General features: G+C 40.1%; 1 protein-coding gene across 1 annotated transcript in view; it reads right to left on the bottom strand.

Moving 5' to 3' along the window:
* RFTN1 (raftlin, lipid raft linker 1) overlaps window positions 1–20,825 on the bottom strand; it is a 310,755-nt gene that overhangs the window by 259,075 nt on the left and 30,855 nt on the right. Inside the window, exon 2 of the mRNA XM_075827235.1 lies at window positions 2,042–2,197. Within this exon, the coding sequence (XP_075683350.1) occupies window positions 2,042–2,186 (145 nt within the window). The 5' untranslated portion in view covers window positions 2,187–2,197. The remainder of the gene's footprint in view (window positions 1–2,041; window positions 2,198–20,825) is intronic.

The following is a 20,825-nucleotide window of genomic DNA, read 5'->3' as shown; positions in this document are numbered from 1 at the left end:
GCTCGGGACTCCGCTCTGGGGAAGACCCTGACAACACTGTCCATATATGGACAGCGATGTCAGGGAATTCCACAGAGTACCGGAGCAGAGCCGACACTAGCGCTCTGCCCGAGACTCCGCACTGGGGAAGACCCTGACAACACTGTCCATATATGGACAGCGATGTCAGGGAATTCCACAGAGTCCCGGAGTAGAGCCGATACTAGAGCTCTGCCCAGGACTCCGCTCTGGAGAAAACCCTGACAACACTGTCCATATATGGACAGCGATGTCAGGGAATTCCACAGTCCCGGAGCAGAGCCGATACTAACGCTCTGCCTGGGGCTCCGCTTTGGGGAAGACCTTGACAACACTGTCCATATATGGGCAGCGATGTAAGGGAATTCCACAGAGTCCCGAAGTAGAGCTGATACTAGCGATTCTGTGTCCCGGGGGCCGCAGATGACAGCCTCAGAGGCCACATGCGGCCCCCGTGCTTGAGACCCCTGCTCTAGTGCATGGGGATTGTGTGATAATGCATCCTGCACGGGTGCACCTCGGACGTAAAAAACTGCAGTTTTTTACATCCGAGTTTGGCCACGTTCTTGTGAATGTAGCCTTAATCTTTTATCAGTTTATTCCCAGAGTAGAGGTGCAGGCACATATATTAAGCCCTAGCATTCACATTGGCACAGAATATCATCAAAAAGTTTATTTATTTCCGTAATTCAATTATGTGAACACACCCTAATCTAGCTTCACACAAGAGAAGATGTTTTCTTACAAATAAGGGTGAGTTCACATATATCATTTGCATCAGGATCAGTTTTCTTGTTTCTCAAGTGATTACAACTGATGCGAAATTTTTACTACAAAACCATCAGTTGTCATCGGTTGTCAACAGTTATTACCATCCGTTTTTACCATCAGTTTTTCCCACAATGGTCCACCAAAAAGGTAGTCTAGGGTCTCAAAATGTGTCAATTTTTATCAGAGTGGTGCATAGCTTGTGATAGATTGGATACATGATAGATTAGATACATGTTGTGTACATGTCGTTTCACAGAACTTCTGACGTGATCCTGGTATGTCAGGGCTCTCCTTCTCTGCTGCAGCCTCGGCGCTATACTGAAGTCTGACACACACATTGTAATGTCACGTGTGTCATATTCAGTGCAGCGCTTAGGCCGGTGCCGAGAAGGAGGGCCCAGAAGGCAGCTGCTGTCCACTCACCTCACCTCAGATTAGATCTTAGAAGCAGCCATGTGAACCTGCAAAGATGCCAAACAATAGCCCTAACTTCAGGGAGTAGATAGTTTTTTGCACCTTTACAGTTACCTAATCCCACCCCACATCTCCAACCCACCCCACACCACGCTGGGATTGCTGCTGTTTCTATTCACACGTCAGGGTCCGAGTGTCGCTTGCTAAAAACAGCCATCTCAGTCCTTTTTTGACAGATGTTTTGCGTCCGTTCCGTGTCCGCATTTCCGTTTTTGATAGCCGATTGTAACCCATTTTGCATCCGTTTTTCACTGTCCGTTTTAAAAACGGATGGATTTCTTGTGTAGATAAAGCCACAGTGTCCTCTGTATATAGTGCCACACACCCCCTGTAGATAATGCTGCATATATGGACAGTGACATCAGGGGCTCCTCCTGGAGCAGAATCCCCGGACACAGCGTCGGCAATGCTCTGGCCGGGGATTCCAACGCCAGGTGCTGCCAGAAGGTGGATGCAGCGTTGATCTGGCGAGCAGCACACTAAATAGTATGCAGCGCCGGACCTCCCAGGGAGCCAGACACAAAAACACTGCAGGTAATGTTTTTGGATCCGGCTCCTGCACAGGTCTGGTGGCACCAACATATGTCCCATGTGCCAGTACAGATCCCATAGAAAGATAGGGGATCTGTTCTAGCATTCGTTTCCTTCATGCTATACGCTGGAGAGAAACTGACAGGGGCAACGAACATATGTGAGCAGCCCCTAATAGTTATTTTTGTACTCAGGCAGACATAGTAAAATGTTTCTGATTCTCATATGCAAAAGTAAACCAGTGTACCTTGGGTAATTGTTGTAAAATCCACATAGCGGTATTCATACGATACATCTATCTTGGTTTCAACATGTGGTCGCTTTAACGTCGAATATATGTTTCCAGGTCTTTTCTCATCAAATTTCTCAAACTTGTTTAATCCACAGCCCATTGTAACAGGTGCTGAAAAAAGAAATATATCCAAATTTATCAAGTATAATACCAACACAGTAACTTAGTTAATAGAAAATGAATTTAGTATTTTTCCTATCTGCCTGTTATATGAATCAAAGGTCACAACCAGAACTCATATGATAAAAACAAGAAACTGGAAATGAAAACTAGTGGCATTGGCCAAAGCAACACGGGAGAGGAACTGGCCTACAATAAAAGGAACTCTAATAGAGGCTTTATTTATATTGCAGAACTGAACATATCCTGATAAATCTTTCTGATCAACTGGAGATCGTGAATACCAAAAAACATTTCATAGCTATTGGACAATGAAGGGGTCAAACACTGATCCTGAGGCCTCATATACATGGGAGCAGTGCTTCTAAAAATACGTCGTCCGATGAAGCATGGCCAAAAATCTGTAAAAATCTGTACAGTAGAGCCCCATAGAAGTCTATGGGTGCCATATTACAGCTCTATACAACTCAGAGGTTGTACGTCAGACATTGGGCATATTTTACCAATGTACCAGTGATAGTGAAAAAGGAACAATTATTCTTAAATATAATAGTAAAGTACTGTTTCCAGAAAGCTTTCCCAGAAACAGATATAACTAAAATGTCAGAATACAATGTTTAATAGCTTAAAGGGTACTGGTCACTAAATTTTAGGGCGCTAAACCTTTAACATGTAGTTATACTGCTGGGGAATAGCGTCCTAAACATGCCCCTTTTAAAACGTTATAGCATTTTGGCTAAAAATAATTTATAATCCAGTGTGTGCTGTATGTAAATTACCAGAGAAGAGTCCTGAGAGGAGTCCAACAGCATCCTGCACATGCTCAGTGCTCAAATGAAGCCGACGCTAGTACACCCAGATGCATCTCAGGACCCTTCTCTGGTAAATTGCATACAGTGCACACCGTATTATAACTTATTTTCAGCCAAAATGCTAAAACTAACAGTATTGAAAAGAGCATGTTTAGAACGCTATTTCCAAGCAGTATAATGACGTGCTGGTGGTTTAGCGCCCTTAAATCTAGTGACAGTTTCACCTTACCTAAAGAGGACATATTAATTATATATATTTACATTTTCTTTTCTTTTTCAGGAATTAATGTTCTTTACCACACAGTTTTAATAAGCCACGTTAGGAAAATGCATTAGTACCCCAATTTTATTTTTTTTCTACAGTCGCTATACTAGGAAACCACAGCAGTCAAAACACCCCAAAAATGCAACATAAAAACAAGGCCCTAAAAAGGTTGTCTTATTACAGAGAGATGCTGGCTCCCAAGTTACCCTGGCAAACTGCTAATTTTGCCAGCGAAGCTTCTGCCAGTCAGACCGGCCCTTCAGATGAATGGCTGATCATGTAATACAAGAACGGCCTAAATCCTCCAGAGTGAGACACGCTACTTGTTACCAAATCCATGCTCTGGCTCATAGAGGGATGTCCCGAGCTTACGGGTGATATGGACCTGGTTTGCCCTGTTGAAACAACCCCTCTAAAATATCACTGACTTCACATATCATTCCAAGTCTTTGTCATTTTGAATTCTGACAGACAGAAATATGCATAGATGCATATTTTGGGTCCCATATGTGCAATATAAAGAGCATTATAACAAATAGATAGATAGATAGATAGATAGATAGATAGATAGATAGATAGATAGATAGATAGATAGATAGATAGATAGATAGATAGATAGATAGATAGATAGATAGATAGATAGATAGCATGTAAAAGTTTACCAAAATAATGCAGCAATAAATACAAGGAGGGGAAGCAAAATTGTGGATTTCTAAATGATTCTCAATATCAGTGTTTTAGTGGGAGAACAATTTAATTTTCTATTGAAACATGATCTCCTGTGATGAGGTAGCGCCACCATCAATTCTTGACCATTCCCAAAATACAAAAGTACATCCCTTGAGCTTTTGCCATCGGCTGTGCAAAAGATGGACTTCCTGCTATTGGTATGAGGTTTTTTGGCACGCTGCTTAGATTGGGGCTCCTAAATAAAGGAAGTCCATAATTCAATTTAAAATAAAGCTGTCCTTCCATGACAGATCCTGCGAACAAATAACAATGTTCTACCAAAATGTTAGTCATAAGAATGTTCGCACAAAGTGTCCCTGGAACTGGCTTTCAAATACTGACAACTACATTAACTACGTATCTACAGAAGAACTGAATGTACAGTGCTATAGTTAATGGGTGCCGTAGCCAATATTATTGTAATGTAATATTTGTAATTGTAAACCACACCTAAAATATCCCAGAAGTGAGAAGAGAAACATCATGAAAATGTAACAAATATTTTCTTTAACAAAGTTACAGATTTTGGTGAAATAATTAATAATGACGTTTTCTAAGAACACAGTGATGGGGCATCTGTACGCCAGTATTGGTTGCAGTAATGATACAACAGTCCTGGATAATTATAAACAGTGTGCAATCTGCGTGATGTGAATAATTGCAGTTCCAGATGCTCAAATTGTTTCGTCTTTTTCTCACCTCCTACATAGAGTTTCCTTGAACAAAAATATCACATTCTTTAGGCTCTTTTACACGGGCCAATGATCGGGTGAACGAGAGTTCATACATATGCCCGATCCTGATTATTGGCCTGTGTAAACAGGGAGCGATCAGCCAATAACTGAGCGAATGATTATTTGTCCCCATACTCCCGATCATTGCCCCATTTGAATGGAGCAAACAAGCGCCGACTGACAAGCTGTATTATCCATCGTCGCTCGTTAATTGTTGGTAAAGGTATGTCCGTCAATGTCCGTCAATGTAAAACCACCTTTAGACACATTTTTGATCTGATACCGACTTACTATGAAGCCAACCATCTTGTGAGATGGACCAATAGGTTCGCTTATCACTTAATTATGTCATGCCTTAGTAAAAATACACATTCCTATTGAATATCTTAAGCTGCCCATATACTTACAACAGCTGTCAGCCAAAACGCTCGTTCGACCAACAGCTTTTTCTCCTATAAAGCAGTGCCAGACCCCTCTGGCAGCGTCTTATCTCCTGCAGGAACAAAAAAGGTCAGGCAACATGTTCGATCCTTCTTTCCCGGACATCTGCCGTTGTGGGAGGCTGGGCATACCCACACACATTAGATAGTTGGCCGGTCCCATCAAAATCGGCAGGCTCAGTCGACTTTCATCTATTGTGTATGGGGCACCATTAGACTGCATTATAAGGCACTCTAGTCACTGCCTGTGCCGAGTGTAACATTTTAGGGTCTCTTAAAAATATAATTGTAAGGCCCCATGCACACGAACGTGCTTTTGCAGCCGCAATTCCCCCGAAAATCCATGGGAGAATTGCGGCCCCATTCATTCCTATGGGGCCATGCACACGACCGTGATTTCCACGGTCCGTGCATGGCCCCGAAGCCCGGACCACAGAAAGAACGTGCAAGCCTTATTACGGCCGTGTTCTGCGCATGTCTTCTTATTCAATTCTCTCATGCTTCCTGCTACCTTAGTGGGAGATTGCAAATTAATCCATTCTAGAAAAGGGAGTCTCTTCCGTAGAAGTTAGAACGTCCTGTGAGCACTTTAGTGCATGTAGCTTTTATTGCTTACATTTACACTTGAAAGATTCTCAGGAATACGCCTTGAAAATATTTCCACTAAGCACCAGAGAATATTTCCTATGCAATTTCCAGGATAACCCATGATAGTTCCGCTTAGGAGTGATGGCCTGGAACAAGATTAAGCTGCAGCTGAGAATGGGATACCAGGGCATATCTTGAATGCTGACTTTGGGGTAACCAAACCTTTGGGAGAATGTATAGTGCCACAGCAACAAAAGGAGCATTTTCCATTTATGCCCAGAATAAGAAAACCTATGGCAAGGAGACAAAGGGGAGAATTTATTAAGACTGGCGTTTCATATATCAGTCTTAACATAAAGTGCACTGAAGTAAATAAATAAATTAGGCACATCTCTGGCTGTCCATGCGCCAAAAAAGAAAATCTACGCCTGCTACGAGCTGGCATAGATTTCCACTATAATTATAGTAAATGTGTTGGGCAACTAGTTTTTGAGCAAATTACGACTTTTCTACGGCAGCCGGCAGGCATAGATAGTTTAATAAATTCTCGCCAAAGTCTCTAATGCCAAACCCAGCTGGGAACTGGCAGCTATTTTCCCAGGAGAAAACCATGGCAGAAATTCTGGTTGTACGTCATAGTGTTCTTTTGTAGTCACCTGCTAATAATACTTATTACCAATTAAGGAGTAAAACTCTATTTATGAACTTAGATGTGATCGATAACAGTAGGATCCTGCATTTCAGAAACTTGCAGGACTAGCGCTCATCGAAGCCGTCAGTCCAGATGATCTGACAGATTCGACTTTGACCGCAAGATACATAGAAGCCGTATCTCATAAAGTTAAATATTTTTTTAATAAAAAACAATTCAAAAGTTGATCAAAATGAAATAAAACATTGATTTACTAAAACAAAATTTGCCTTCAAAAGTTTACATAGCCTTTAAGCCTGTATTTTCATGTACAAGATTTAAAAAATGTGTTGAGTGTGTTTTTGCCATGGTTTTTAATAAAAGTGTCCGAAAATTTTGTATTTTGGTCAATTTTATAAAAAAAAAAAAGCTAAACCACATCTAAAACCATTCTGACCATTACAATTCTGAAATGGTATTATGAAATTCGTGCATGTACCCAATATGCAGTAAAACAGATGACTTTAGTTACATAGTAAGGTTGAAAAAATACATTTGTCCATCAAGTTCAACCAGGGGAAGGGAAATGATGTGGCTGTAAGGAATCTTAGAACTTTGATTCCCCTTATTGATCCATAGGAAGGCAATAAACCTCATACGGCACAAGCTAATCTGCCCTTAAAGGGAAAATTTCTCTTCTGATCCCAAGTGATGATCAGACTGGATCGACATTTAAACAAAAATTCTATACACTTACATAAGAATTTATCCTCTTTTGTTTCTAGAAATCGTCTAAGCCTTTCTTAAAGCGGTTACTGCTGTGACCAGCTCCTGAGGTAGGCTATTCCATAGCTTCAGAGCTCTTACAGTAAAGAAGGCTTAACGTCTTATGAAAGGGTGTCCGGAATTGAACTGCATATTCCAGATGACGCCGCACCAATCTATTGTAAAGTGGTGAGATTTGGTCCCTGTCTCACGAGTCCATGTCTTTAAAACACAATGGTGGACTACTGGACGATTTCCTAATCTGTCACTGGGACTATTTTTGTGCTTAAACCGGAATTATAGATCATTGTGTACAGTATTCAATATGTCTGCGAGAAGAATCATTTTCTTCCAAGCAGAAATTAAAAAAAGAAAAGACGGTATCGTTCTTGGAAGATTTTGGACCAGTGCAAACCCATCATGAAACGAACACTAAGCTTTTTCATTCACGATGGCCTAACACAACTCAAAGTAAAGCTGCATATGTGTTGATGACTGTGGCTGCTTCTGTCTGTCATGCAGGGTACCTGTCAGATACCGCAGCAGCAGGCTAGAGATGGGAGAAGAAAGAAAAGGGAGGGAGAGTCATTTCAGTTGGGAACATTGTAATTTGCGGTAGCTGAAATCAGTGAAACTGTTAAAATAATCACAGCTAGAGTCGACTCCGCATGTTCTCTTACACTGCTGAGTATTTTCACCTTCTGGAAGCAGTGATTTCCTTCCAGATATACATTTCAAATGAAGATGCATGAGATGCTTAATAAATTCGATGACAACGGTGAGCCAATATCTTGTAGTATATTTATTTTATGTCTATACCAATAACCCCAAGATGTGATGCTTGTGGATTTCACTAATAAACTCATTAGGAGTCGGTCAGGCGCCTGTATTTTTACATCTAAAGCCATAACTGACAGCCCTAATTTTCCAAAGAAAACAATCCTAAACATCCCTATTATTACACGCTAGCAAATAACACGCTATTAGTCAACAAATGTAATACTTAAACATATAGGAATATACAGAAATTCATTGCCTTTGCCTGATAATTGTTTTACAAAAAATGAAGTATTGATTTTCTACTCTTATTGACTCCTCACTGGAAGGATTTTTTTAAGCTCTATGCCCTCTTCAGTGTCTGTTTCCATCCCCAATAAATGGAAGATCATTTTAAATACATTTATTTTAAAAGACAAAATAAAATGTACAATTCGGCTGGTGTGGCCTTCTGCAATATGCAACATCGTAGACCTGGGTAAATAAAATTTGCAGATTTGCTCCTCAGAAAATGTCAAAAGTATCAAAGCATAATTAGCATTGTAATATCATTGATATTAAACGGGTTGTCCCATTAGTACAGCCAAGGTCAATTAGCTCTATTAGGGCATATGGATGTCATAGAAGGGGGGTCTCTTGAGAACTAGCTGCTGGAATAAGTGACAGGTTAAGGGACAAGCAGGGGAAGACCAGTGGTGAATCTCCTGAACACAGCTACATAGATAGTTTGTAAAAAAACTTTTGCCATTTGCTCAAAATGTTTCTTTGATGGGGGTTTTCTGTTTTATATAAATAAAGGGTACTCACTGTATAAATGAAAAGGTCTACAACTTCCTAATATGATTTGTGTTTGAATTCTTCGCCATTTTCAAGATATTTGTTTGCTATCAGTGAATGAACATTCTTGTTTATATTCAGAGGCTAAGAAGCAGGGCATAGGGCCTGTTCACATCAGCGTCTGCTTTCCATTCATGGGTTCCGTTCGACCTTTCTGACGGCGACTACGCTATTGTTTCCGCTAAAATTAGAGAAATGGAAACCAATTGCAACGGAAGCATTACCAGTGAAATCAATGGTAATGCAAACGGAAGCTACGGTTTCCGTTTGGCATTCCATTCAACGTTTCCTCCAATGGAAAGGTCGAACATGTGCCCTGCTGCTCTGTTCATTCTCTTTGGCAGTGTCAGAGATAGCCGAGCGCTCTACTCTGCTATCAGTCGTATAGACAGTGAATGGAGCAGAAGTGTGTGTGTGTGACCTGCCGCTCCATTCATTCGGAGGAACGGGACCCTTGTTCTTGTGATCGGTGAGGGTCCCAGCGGTCAGACCGACCCCCACCAATTAGCATGTTATCACCTATTCTGTGGTTAGGGAATAACATTTAATCCAGGGACAACCCCTTTAAGCTTTATTTATATAAAACCAGAAAACCCATGCATCAAAACTGTCTCACAAAAAAGATAGTCTTGTTGTCCATAACAATCAGAGTTCAACTAAAAGGGCAAAATCTAGTTCTAATATCTTATACTCTAGATTGTCTATTGAGCTTGATATACAGTGCATTCGGAAAGTCTTCAGACCCTATCACTTTTTTTCAAATTTTTTTATGTTGAGGCCTTGTGCTAAAATAAAAATACATTTTCCCCCCATCATACTGCCCTTAATTGAACTTTTTGGCCTCCATTCTACACGTCATGTCTGGAGGAAACCTGGAACTGCTCATCAGCTGCCCTACAATGAAGCATGGTGGTGGCAGGATCATGCTGTGGGGGTGTTTTTCAGTGGCTTGGACAGGGAGACTGGTCAGGGTTGAGTGAAAGATGAATGGAGCAAAGTAAAGAGATATTCTTAATAAAAACCTGATCCAGAGTGCTCTGGACCTCAGACTGGGCAAAATGTTCACCTTCCAACAAGACAATGACCCTAAGCACACAGCCAAGACAACACAGGATTGGCTTAGGGACAACTCTGTCAATGTCCTTGAGTGGCCCAGCCAGAGTCCTGACTTGAACCCAATCCAACATCTCTGGACAGACCTGAAAATGACTGTCCACTGACGGTCCCCATCCAACCTGACATAGCTAGGGAGGATCTGCAGAGAAGAATGGCAGAAAATGCCCAAATCCAGGTGCGCAAACCTTGTGGCATCATACCCAAGAAGACTGGAGACTGTTATCAATGCCAAAGGTGCTTCAACTAAGTACTGAGTAAATTATCTGAATACTTATGTCAATGCAATATTTTAGAAATAAGAGTTTTGCATTTTCAATAAATTAGTAAAGATTACGAACATTCTGTTGTCACTTTGTCATTATGGGGTATTGAGTGCAGAATGATGGGGAATAACTTGAATTGTTTTCAACACAAGGCGTCAACATAACAAAATGTGAAAAAATGTAAAGGGTCTGAAGACTTTCCGAATGCATTATATATATCCTGTACAAAATCAATGTTTAGCAAAGAAGATACAATGGTAATCCATGTTCAGCTACTTTTATATATTTTTTTCCTTCATACAAGTTACATTTTTATAAAAGGATAATAATTTCATCCCCCTATGATTAACATATCTGCCATTCGACATAAATACAATTTCCAGTAAACTATCCTTAGTGTCTACTATGCCAAGTTCTCAAACCACTTTGGTTTTCGCTCTACACCCTTTCCCTCAGCTGTATTATCACATCATTTGGCGTAGAATGCCTATTTATTGTGAACTCCCTTCTTAAGAGTTGAAGTTAAACTTGGGTGTTCACCCTTCAGATGCTGTCATACCAAGGAAGCAAAAGTGGCTAACTCCTTACTAGCTACATGGTCAAGGAATGAGGATGCAATATAGAAGACAATGGATAACAACTTTATCTTTTATACTGAGTGTGGGTACTTTTAGTCACTTTATGATGAATACTGTCATATTCCGTTAGTCAAATGGACCAAAATAGCATTTCATTATTTAAGGTAGCTAATTTACTGTCTAATATACATAAAGTTTTCCATAAGACATATTAACCCCTTTACCACTGCAACCAGTTTTTGTTTTTTTCATTTTTGCTTTTTCCTCCCCGCCTTCCAAGAGCCATAACATATTTATTTTTTAGTTGATGGAGCTGTGTGAAGGGAGTTGACCAAAAAGATAATTTTTTTGGGTGTTTACATTATTTTACAGAAAAAATGTGAAAAGATTTTATACTTTGTCAATAGTAGAGCCTTTGTAATCTGCCTCTAGCTTTATAATACAGGTGTTACCTTCCATTGTGTTTTTACTTTTGACCAAGTGGGCGTTGTAAAGAAGTGTATGACGCTGACCAATCAGTGACCAATCCGTTACAATCAGCGTCATACACTTCTCATTGTTCCAGCCCATTGTTCCAGTGTGATTGTGCAGTGAAAGAAGCTGGTCTGGAACAATGAGAAGTGTATGACGCTGATTGGTCACTGATTGGTCACTGATTAGTCAGCGTCATACACTCTTCTTTACAACACCCAGTTGGTAAAAAGGTAAAAAAACGCCCAGTTGGACATTAGCATAAATCTAAAATTGCTCATAACTTGCTCAAAAATTATAGTTTTTCAAAATAAAAACCACTTATCTACATTCCAGCGCCGATCAGATTATGTAGGAGATAGGGCACTTATAATCTGGTGACAGAGCCTCTTTAAGTGAACCAGAGCGCTGCATTTCTGAGAAGAGTTGAAAACCTTTTGTAGGGTGGACATGACAGCCTCGCTTGTCTCACAGTGAAGAAAGTGACAAGATTATAACATTTGTTTAATTCACTTTAATAGCTTTGGTCTATTTTGAAAGTTTACAAATACTTTCCTTGGCTTCTACCAGAAACCACAAGAAAATGTAGATATTCCAGTATTTCCATAACTGATACAAAATTTATACATTTTCTACATCTGTATCAAGGACCATAAATATATTGTTCTAACATATGGAAAATACCAGTCGTCTCATGAACAAGAGTGGTACAACATTATTTCTACAGAGATGAGACATCAGGTCAACACTGCATTTCATTTTCTTTAATGGCTCCTTTCAGAAAATTTCACTTCTGGGTGTTTGCTCTTTCTTCATGTTTAAAACAAACTTCTCGAAAGTTACCTTTTTTACTAAATTATATATTTTAAGATTTTTTCAGTCAATATAGTTTTTTACATATTGTGACTTTCACTGCATTCTAATATATTTGAAAACTGTAAAGATTAAAAGCTTTTGATATTTTCTCTAAGATGAAATGAAAATTAAAACAGCAAGCCAAATCTTAATGAGAAGATTGGCTATTCCTGCATCACCTCTAAACCTTTAATGGGATCATCAAAAAAAGTAGAGTAGCAGACATTTCTCATTTGAATACACTGTATATCATTCATCTTTTCCTAATTAAGATCTTTAACCCACTTTCACACATGAATTGTCAAATACTCTGCCGATAAGCTAAATGTTAGGATCAAAGGGAAAGAAATTCATAGTCTTATATTACAGATCTTTTTTTTTTTGTGAGTCTTCCCTTTACCCAAATTTCCTCCCGACATTCCCTACTCCTTTTGTGTTAACATCTGCTCATCTTAAATTTTATTGACTGGTATTAAATAGATTCAGGGCTCTAGGCACTCAGGATGGGATGTCTCACTGCACTGAAAGCACCCGTTCAATTAACAAAACAGCAACCCCGGGGATAAAGCCTTGGGCATTTCTCCTTAGGGACAGCAGTGTAAACACAATATTACCTTCCCATTATTCCTCATAACTTCTATACCCACTGTATGCGGTGCTCATAGCGAATATGTACTAATGTATAGCAATTTAGTAATGTGCATTTAAAGAGGCTCTGTCACCAGATTATAAGTGCCCTATCTCCTACATAATCTGATCGGCGCTGTAATGTAGAGAACAGTGATTTTCATTTTGAAAAACGATAAATTTTGAGCAAGTTGTGAGCAATTTTAGCTTTATGCTAATGAATTTCTTTATAGACAACTGGGCGTGTTTTTACTTTTTAACAACTGGGCGTTGTACAGAGGAGTGTATGACGCTGACCAATCAGTGACCAATCAGCGTCATACAATGAGTGTTCCAGCCCAGCTTCTTTCACTGCACAATTACACTAACAATGGACTGGAACAATGAGAAGTGTATGACGCTGATTGGTCACTGATTGGTCAGCGTCATACACTCCTCTGTACAACACCCAGTTGGTAAAGTAAAAACACGCCCAGTTGTCTATTAAGAAACTAATTAGCATAAATCTAAAATTGCTCATAACTTGCTCAAAATTTATCGTTTTTCAAAATAAAAACCACTGTTGTTATCTACATTACAGCGCTGATGACATTATGTAGGAGATAGGGCACTTATAATCTGGTGACAGAGCCTCTTTAAATAATATGCATTATATTAATTTTAGGGTCATAACACAAACATTTAAAAATGTGTAGTATCTCAGATTTCCTGTTTGTTTTTTCTATCTGTTAGATCCTAGTATCTATATACAAATAGTTACTAAATGTATAGTGTGTCTATATTTGTATCTTGATGTTGCTGTTTGCAACATTCTTAAGGCGGATTTACACGTGCAGCTGTCACCCGTGTATAACCACCTATAACGATCGCCATTAAAGCTTGTAGATCGTTTACAGTGGGAGATGTGCTGCCGATTGCTCGTTCATGGCTGATCTGTGCCCTGTTTATACAGGGAAATGTTCGGGAATGAACGTTTGTATGAACGATCGTTCACCCGATCATTGGCCCATGTAAAGGCGCTTTATGACCCTATTGTATTATCTCTGATAATTATGTATCCACTTTCACTCCGGATATAGGCTGAGATCTCTTCCTGCAGTTAAAAGCTGCAACACATTGATCCCCCCGAAATGTTTTGCCATCATTTATGGCTTCATCAGGGGACTGGGATTATAGATATGTACACTATCCACTGGCTTAACCTCTCTATCTAGAATACGATGTCAGACTCCATGCACTATCGTGTTACCCTTACCTGGATACGATTAGTACCAAGACAGCGATGCATACGTCATCTGAGAATCAAGTTCCTATAAGAGTTAGTTACAAGGTTCGGATAGCACTAGGTAATGGTGTGGGTGTATGAGTAGGGGCCCAACCCGATCCAGTAAGAATCACTATCAGGCACAGATCAATGGGATTCTTACGCCACCACGCATGCCTAGATACTTAGCATCTTTACTATTTTGCCCTATGTACCTTAAAGGGTACCTTTTATGTGTCAGTGCTTTTAACCTTGGAATGTGATTACATTTGTAATGCACTTATTGTATCAAAATTGGCCCGTTTCCTGATGCTGCCATGGGGCACATGACTGTTGACGTCACTCTTTGCCCCCTTTGTTTACGAGCCGTATACCTATCACGTGGTCAAACTATTAAAAGTATCTGCCTGGTAGATGGCATGTCACTAGTGTCGTGCCGTGTATGGGCTGTTTGTTATACAGTTTCTGGCTGTTGGCAGCTCATCTCCCTGTGTAAACAGGGAGACGTACTGCCGACATGATAGAAATGTATGGCGACGAGCTATCAGAGTAACGAACGCTCATCCTCAACTAGCGCCTTGTGAAAGGAGCAAATGAGCGCCGATCAACGAGCGGTTTTGTTGACCAGCACTCGTTTACATGGCCCACGTCGAGCCGTGTAATACCACCTTTGGGCTATGTTCACATTTCTGCCCTTTCCATCGAATTGTATCTAAAGTTCTCTTGTAGGAACTAGTGAATTCCTGTTTATGAAGATGTGATGTTCTATTTGCACTGATACCAACCACACTTACCCCTTTTTCATCCTGTTTTCTGGACAGGGAATGAAAATATCATATGGCAATTCAGCCAATAAACCCCAGTGCTAAGATTGGCACCTTCGATGATTGATGTAAGCAAGTTACAACAATATACAGTTTAAGATGTATTATTCTATTGTTCTTTAAGTGTACTGTGTTTTATATTCATATAGGATAGAAAGCACAGATAATGTATATGTGCCAGGTAAAGGGATTATTACTTGACTGTAAGTCATTTGTCTTACATTGCATTCATGTCTCAGACTGCTTATACATAAAGAGAGCAATGTGCGACGTATGAGATAAGAGATTTCTTTCTTTTTTTAACTTTGATTTCTATGGATGATATAGTAAATACACGCAAATCCTTATCCATCCTACCTTTATCAGAGGGTTTTAAAATGTCAATCTGTGACGGGACCAAATTGAACTAATGTCACTTACGGAACTATAAAAATGTAAATCCCAAAGAACATTTAAAGCACAAGCAAAAAAAATATCTTGCAGTAAGTATAGGAATTGTAATACTATCTAAGTATGAAAGGGATTAATGATGAAGAATGAAGAACACTGAATATAGGTACATAAATATCTAAAAAAAACTTTAAAAAAAATATATAAATGAAGCAGAGCTAAATTACATTTAATGTGGTTTACTTACCACTACCATCTGTGGCAAATTGACCATCTATAAATGTATGTTCAATAAAGGGCTTGGACCCCCAACTCATTTCTACAAACGAAGGGGCTAGGGAACTCTTTATGTGCCCATTCTGTTCCCTTCAGCTGCGCTCAGCCCATTGCCTCATGAACAGTACCCTTATATACATCACAGTAGTAATATAGCATACTGTACGTAATCACTATTATTATTTATGGTAGGGGAGGCAGTTTACAATTGTTCCAAATAGACACCCCAGACTTCAGTTTGTTGATATTTCTCATTGACGTATGAAACAGTATGTCGGTTTTGTAATATGGAATGACTGCAAATAGCTTAGACAGGCAAACGGGACTATCTTTCTTTTTCAAGGACTCTAAGGGCCCATTCACACGAACATGAATAACGTCCGTGTGCTGCGCATGGAAATCACGCACAGCACACGGACCCATTGATTTCAATTGGGCCGTTCACACATGCGTGAGTTGTCACACAAAAGAGTCTGCTGCGTGAAACTCACTGCATGTCCTATATTGGTGCGTTTTCACGCACCTACGCACCCATTGAAGTCAATGGGTGCGTGAAAACCACGCACCGCACACGGATGTGAATGCAGCCTAAGGGTCTAAAACAGAGATATTACATAGGGTGAGGTATTTACTATAAATAGATCCTTAAAGTGAATACCCCAGCATTCAACAATGGCTGGAGAACAGGAGATGACCTCTCTGGTATTAATAATCAATTCTGAAATCACTTCAGAAGGAAAGCCCAATATAAGGGATGCACAACCTTTTCTGGCCCGAGGGTCAGATTGTACAGCTCCCAATGGCTGCAATAAAACTAAAAGAGGGATCTCCATCTGGGACATTTATGACATATCAACAGTATATGCCATTTTTGTCTGACAGATGAGGGTTCCACTTTTGGGACTTCCAACTATTCTGGAAAACACAGAAACAGTTGAGAGTTTTGCAAATCCCATAAACTACAATGGAGAAAGCATGCACGTGCTGCCACCTCTTCACCTCCTCTCCGGAGTGTCAAACAGGGCATCAAGGAGATTTCCATAAATGTCTCAGATAGGACATTGCAGGGCCTTAGGGTGCGGTGCATAACCCAGGGATTCAAAGACCACCGAAGAGAATAATAGTCATGCATTGCGCCCTCAGACCTGAACATAACACAGTAAGGCTGGGTTCACACGACCTATTTTCAGACGTAAACAAGGCGTATTATGCCTCGTTTTACGTCTGAAAATAGGGCTCCAATACGTCGGCAAACATCTGCCCATTCATTTGAATGGGTTTGCCGACGTACTGTGCAGACGACCTGTCATTTTACGCGTCGTCGTTTGACAGCTGTCAAACGACGACGCGTAAAAATACAGCCTCGTCAAAAGAAGTGCAGGACACTTCTTTCAGACGTAATTTGAGCCGTTCTTCATTGAACTCAATGAAGCACAGCTCAAAATTTACGGCTGTCAGAGAAGCCTCGCAAAATGCGAGGAGGAGGAATTACGGCTGAAACGAGGCAGCTGTTTTCTCCTGAAAACAGTCTGTCATTTCAGCCGTAAAAGCCTCTCATCGTGTGCACATACCCTAACAGTATTGCTTGGATTGCTCCTGTAAATTGCTCAAAATATAAATCGTACAGCAATGCTTGCTGTGTCCTGATGGTTGGGGGCTGCACAGAACAAAATCACGGGCGGCTTGTAGCCCCCAGGTTGCAGGTTGTGGAAGGCATCATAATTTGCACTTCAGGGAATTTTTTTATTTAACTGTTTTATTATTGAGTTTTTTTACTCAGTCTAGAGGTGACTAATAGTTTCATGTCGGGGTCAAACCACTTATGTTTTTACATGTTAAGTGGATATATCTTTTATTTTCCTCTTCTTTACATTTTCACTGGTGTGCAAGTGAAATATAGGTCCCTGTAGAAGGAATGTTGAGATAAAAGGAACTTCAAGAGACCCCCGCCAGTTTACAAAGTTAGGCCCCTAACAATTCCCAAAGTCTCACAACACAAACCTATTGAGATTCTAAAAGATGGATGTGAAAAAGTGAACTCACACACACTGTTTATATTGTCAATTATACCGTAAAAATATGGTTCACTTCCAAGGTCTCCTGAGAAAAATCCCAGTACACACCAAGATAAATGTAGCCAAGAACATATGTGGAGGCAAACTAAGTATATCAACACACAACGTTCAGCCATAACAATAAAAACCCTTTGCCTAATATTGTATAGGTCCCCCCTCGTGCCGTCAAACAGCTTCAAACCATCATGGCATGGACCACACAAGACTTATGAAGGTTTCCTGCATTATTCGGCACCTAGACATTAGCAGCAGTTCCTTTATGTCCTGGAAGTTGTGAGGTGGGGCTTCTATGGATTGGAACGGTTTTTCCGGCACATCCCGGAGATGCTCGATCGGATTGAGATCTGGGGAATTTGGAGACACGGACTATATTTTATGGCCCACTGTGGCGGTCCATGTAGTATCTTAAAAGCATATATTTCTTCTCATTGCTTAACTTGGGAGGTTTACTTTATACATACCAATGTTGCAGAATGAGTTATCAGCAGAATGATGTATTTGGCTGGAGTTACAATCTAAGTGTGTGCTATGGGACTTGAACGTGTTTATTCATGGTCAGAGGCCACTTCAGTCACTACAATCAAGGAAATAATTTTGGCATAAAATATAAAACTGGACAATGTCTTTTAATCCAAGATTAGATGATTATGTTCACAATTATATGGTGTGTAACAGATATTACTATAAAACATTCTCAATATATATTGTGGTTTATGGACTTAGTAATTCCACAATCTAATGTGTGGTGTCTAGAAAACCGAGAGATGATTATATTCACTTACTTAGCAGAAGTTGGCTGTAAACTATGATACGAGCAACTCTTTTTCTAGCAATATTTTTTTTCAAGAATTCAGAATCACACTTATTTTTTGCAGAGCTGTCCTGTTGTTTAGCGCAATAAATATTTAAAAACGACTACAAGCGCTACAAGTGAGATATTCCTGAAATGCAGTTATAATTCTGTTACGATCTAATGTTAACTTCTATTTACACTGCGTTCTGTATACGCCAAACACTCATTTCGCATTCACTGAATGTATAAATAGACTACTATAGGCCCGATAGATGCAGAGCCGTGTTATTTTTTGAATCCACCAGTCTCATATGTAAGTATATCTTTTTATATTTTTTTGCTATATAGGAAAGGGAAGCCTGTTGTGTTTTCGTTTACAGCCGGGCACCACAAAAAAAGCATACTTCACCGAATATATATTTTTTACAATGGTGATATATGGGTGACGTATGCGACTATATGGAATGTAGTTGAAAAATGTTGGGATCACTTCCTAATGTATACATCCAATGGATGAACTAAACCCAGTGTGAATGCACCCAGAACCCCATTTACCAAAAATATTTCCTCACAACTCCTATAGGACTCCGACTGCTAATACTATTGTTTAGCAAGGCCTCTTAGCTTATGCCCTGCTGCATAGTTCATATATTGTGCTTATATACACTGCGGATATTTAATTAATAAGTATAATTTCTAAGTACGTTTAGAAAAATAATTGTTTTAATATAAGAAATGCTACTTTTTCTTGCTCTTCTAACGGTATTTACATTATTGGCAATTCTTACGTTTTTCTCGGGGACCTATCTAAAGTGTATGGGCAAAATTAACAGCAATGTATGGGGATCCTATGTTTACACAAAATACACTAGTACGTTGAAACTTAGTTATTTAATTCCTATTTACAAAATCTGACGGACCAGGGTATATTTAGGACGTTCCTGTTCCTCCAGAAAGTATTTTTTTCTGTCCTGACAGTTTTGTTTTTTTTAGGTGCATCTTAGCCAGTACCCCATGAGTATATCCACAGAAATAGGTATAGTCATCGAGTTCTAACTCTGACAAGCTATTTTAGCTGCAAATGAAAATTTTTTAGGTCTTTTTATTCTAAGAAAAACAAACAAACTGCGCTTTATGCTAATTAGATTACAGGTCAGCTCCTCCCAAGGTAAGATCCCTGTGGTTTTCTGTTTAGACTGGGTAATTAGCATAATTTGCATATCAATGCAAGCAACACACAGACAGCTTTTTATCTTACCCTTTTGTGGTTTTGACTAGATAAAAGGTTTTCTGGCAAAGACAATCAAGCAAAAGACGAAAAAATCTATATTATGCATAATGTCTAGCTCCTGCCATATAAATACTGCTGGACTAGCATTGTGTAGACCCTTCTCCAGGGAACAATGCAAAGCAAAGATGGGTAAGGGGCTAAGCAGTCACAACTATGTCACACATGTAGTTATCTATGCAATAGGTCATTCAATAAACACAGGTTTACTAAAATGACTGTAAAAGGGAATTTATGAATTGATATAAATAGGACTCAATTAACAGAGCACATGTAGCGTTAAACTTCTATCCATAACGCTAATCTCGGGCATTGCGGGTGCAGTTGGATTGTTTTTACTTTTACATGCTGCTCATCAGTACGAGCAGCTCTATGAAGAGCAGGGGTGTAGCTATAATAGGGCTCCAGGACAAAAAAAACACTTGGGTGCCTTTGGCTCCTAAAGGACCTCTTACACCTGATAAGCGGCCGGTGCAGCAAGCGCCAATCAACAAGACATCGTTGATCGCGCTCGTTTGCTCCAGTAACACGCAGCTATGGATGGGGACGAGTGGTCGTTACTCCGATCGCTGGTCCCCATACGTTATTATCATATCGGCAGCATGTCTCCCTGTTTGCACAGGGAGATGTCATGCCGACAACGATAATTTTTTACTTTTTTAAAACGATACGACCAGCCGATGATCGAGTGTTTGCTTGTTCATCTGCTGATTGTTCCCGTTTACACAGGGCAATTATCGGCAACGAGCGTTCTATGAACACTTATCTGCCCGATAATCGTCCTGTGTAAAACCCCCTTTAGAAGCCAAAGGAGCCCACGTGTTTGTTTGTTTTTTAGCCTGGAGCCCTGTATAAGTGTAGCGCCCATGGCCGCGGGCCGTCGGGTTTACTCACCTCCCGACGCCCGCAGCCATGGATCTGTGAGCGCTGGCCTCCGTCTCCCTCCTAGGAGATGCCAGCGCTCACTTCCGCTCCGTTCGGCTGGGTCCCGTAGGGTGCGCGCGCACGCTCGCGCCCAGCCTTAAAGGGCCAGCACGCGCAATTAGGAAATCGTCATCACTATCAACTGCCACGATTTCCTGGTCTATAAGAAGGCCCCTGGTCTTCTAATCCTTGCCTGAGCGTTGTTAGTCTTTCCCAGTCTGTCTCGCAAATGGTCCGTTAGTGTCTCCCGTTCCAGCTGTTACCCGTGCCCTGTTACTGTTCCCGTATTCCGTATTG

Source organism: Rhinoderma darwinii, chromosome 5 (assembly GCF_050947455.1).
Source record: "Rhinoderma darwinii isolate aRhiDar2 chromosome 5, aRhiDar2.hap1, whole genome shotgun sequence".
NCBI classification, from domain to species: Eukaryota; Metazoa; Chordata; class Amphibia; order Anura; family Rhinodermatidae; genus Rhinoderma; species Rhinoderma darwinii.
This window is presented reverse-complemented; position numbering and strand designations above follow the sequence as displayed.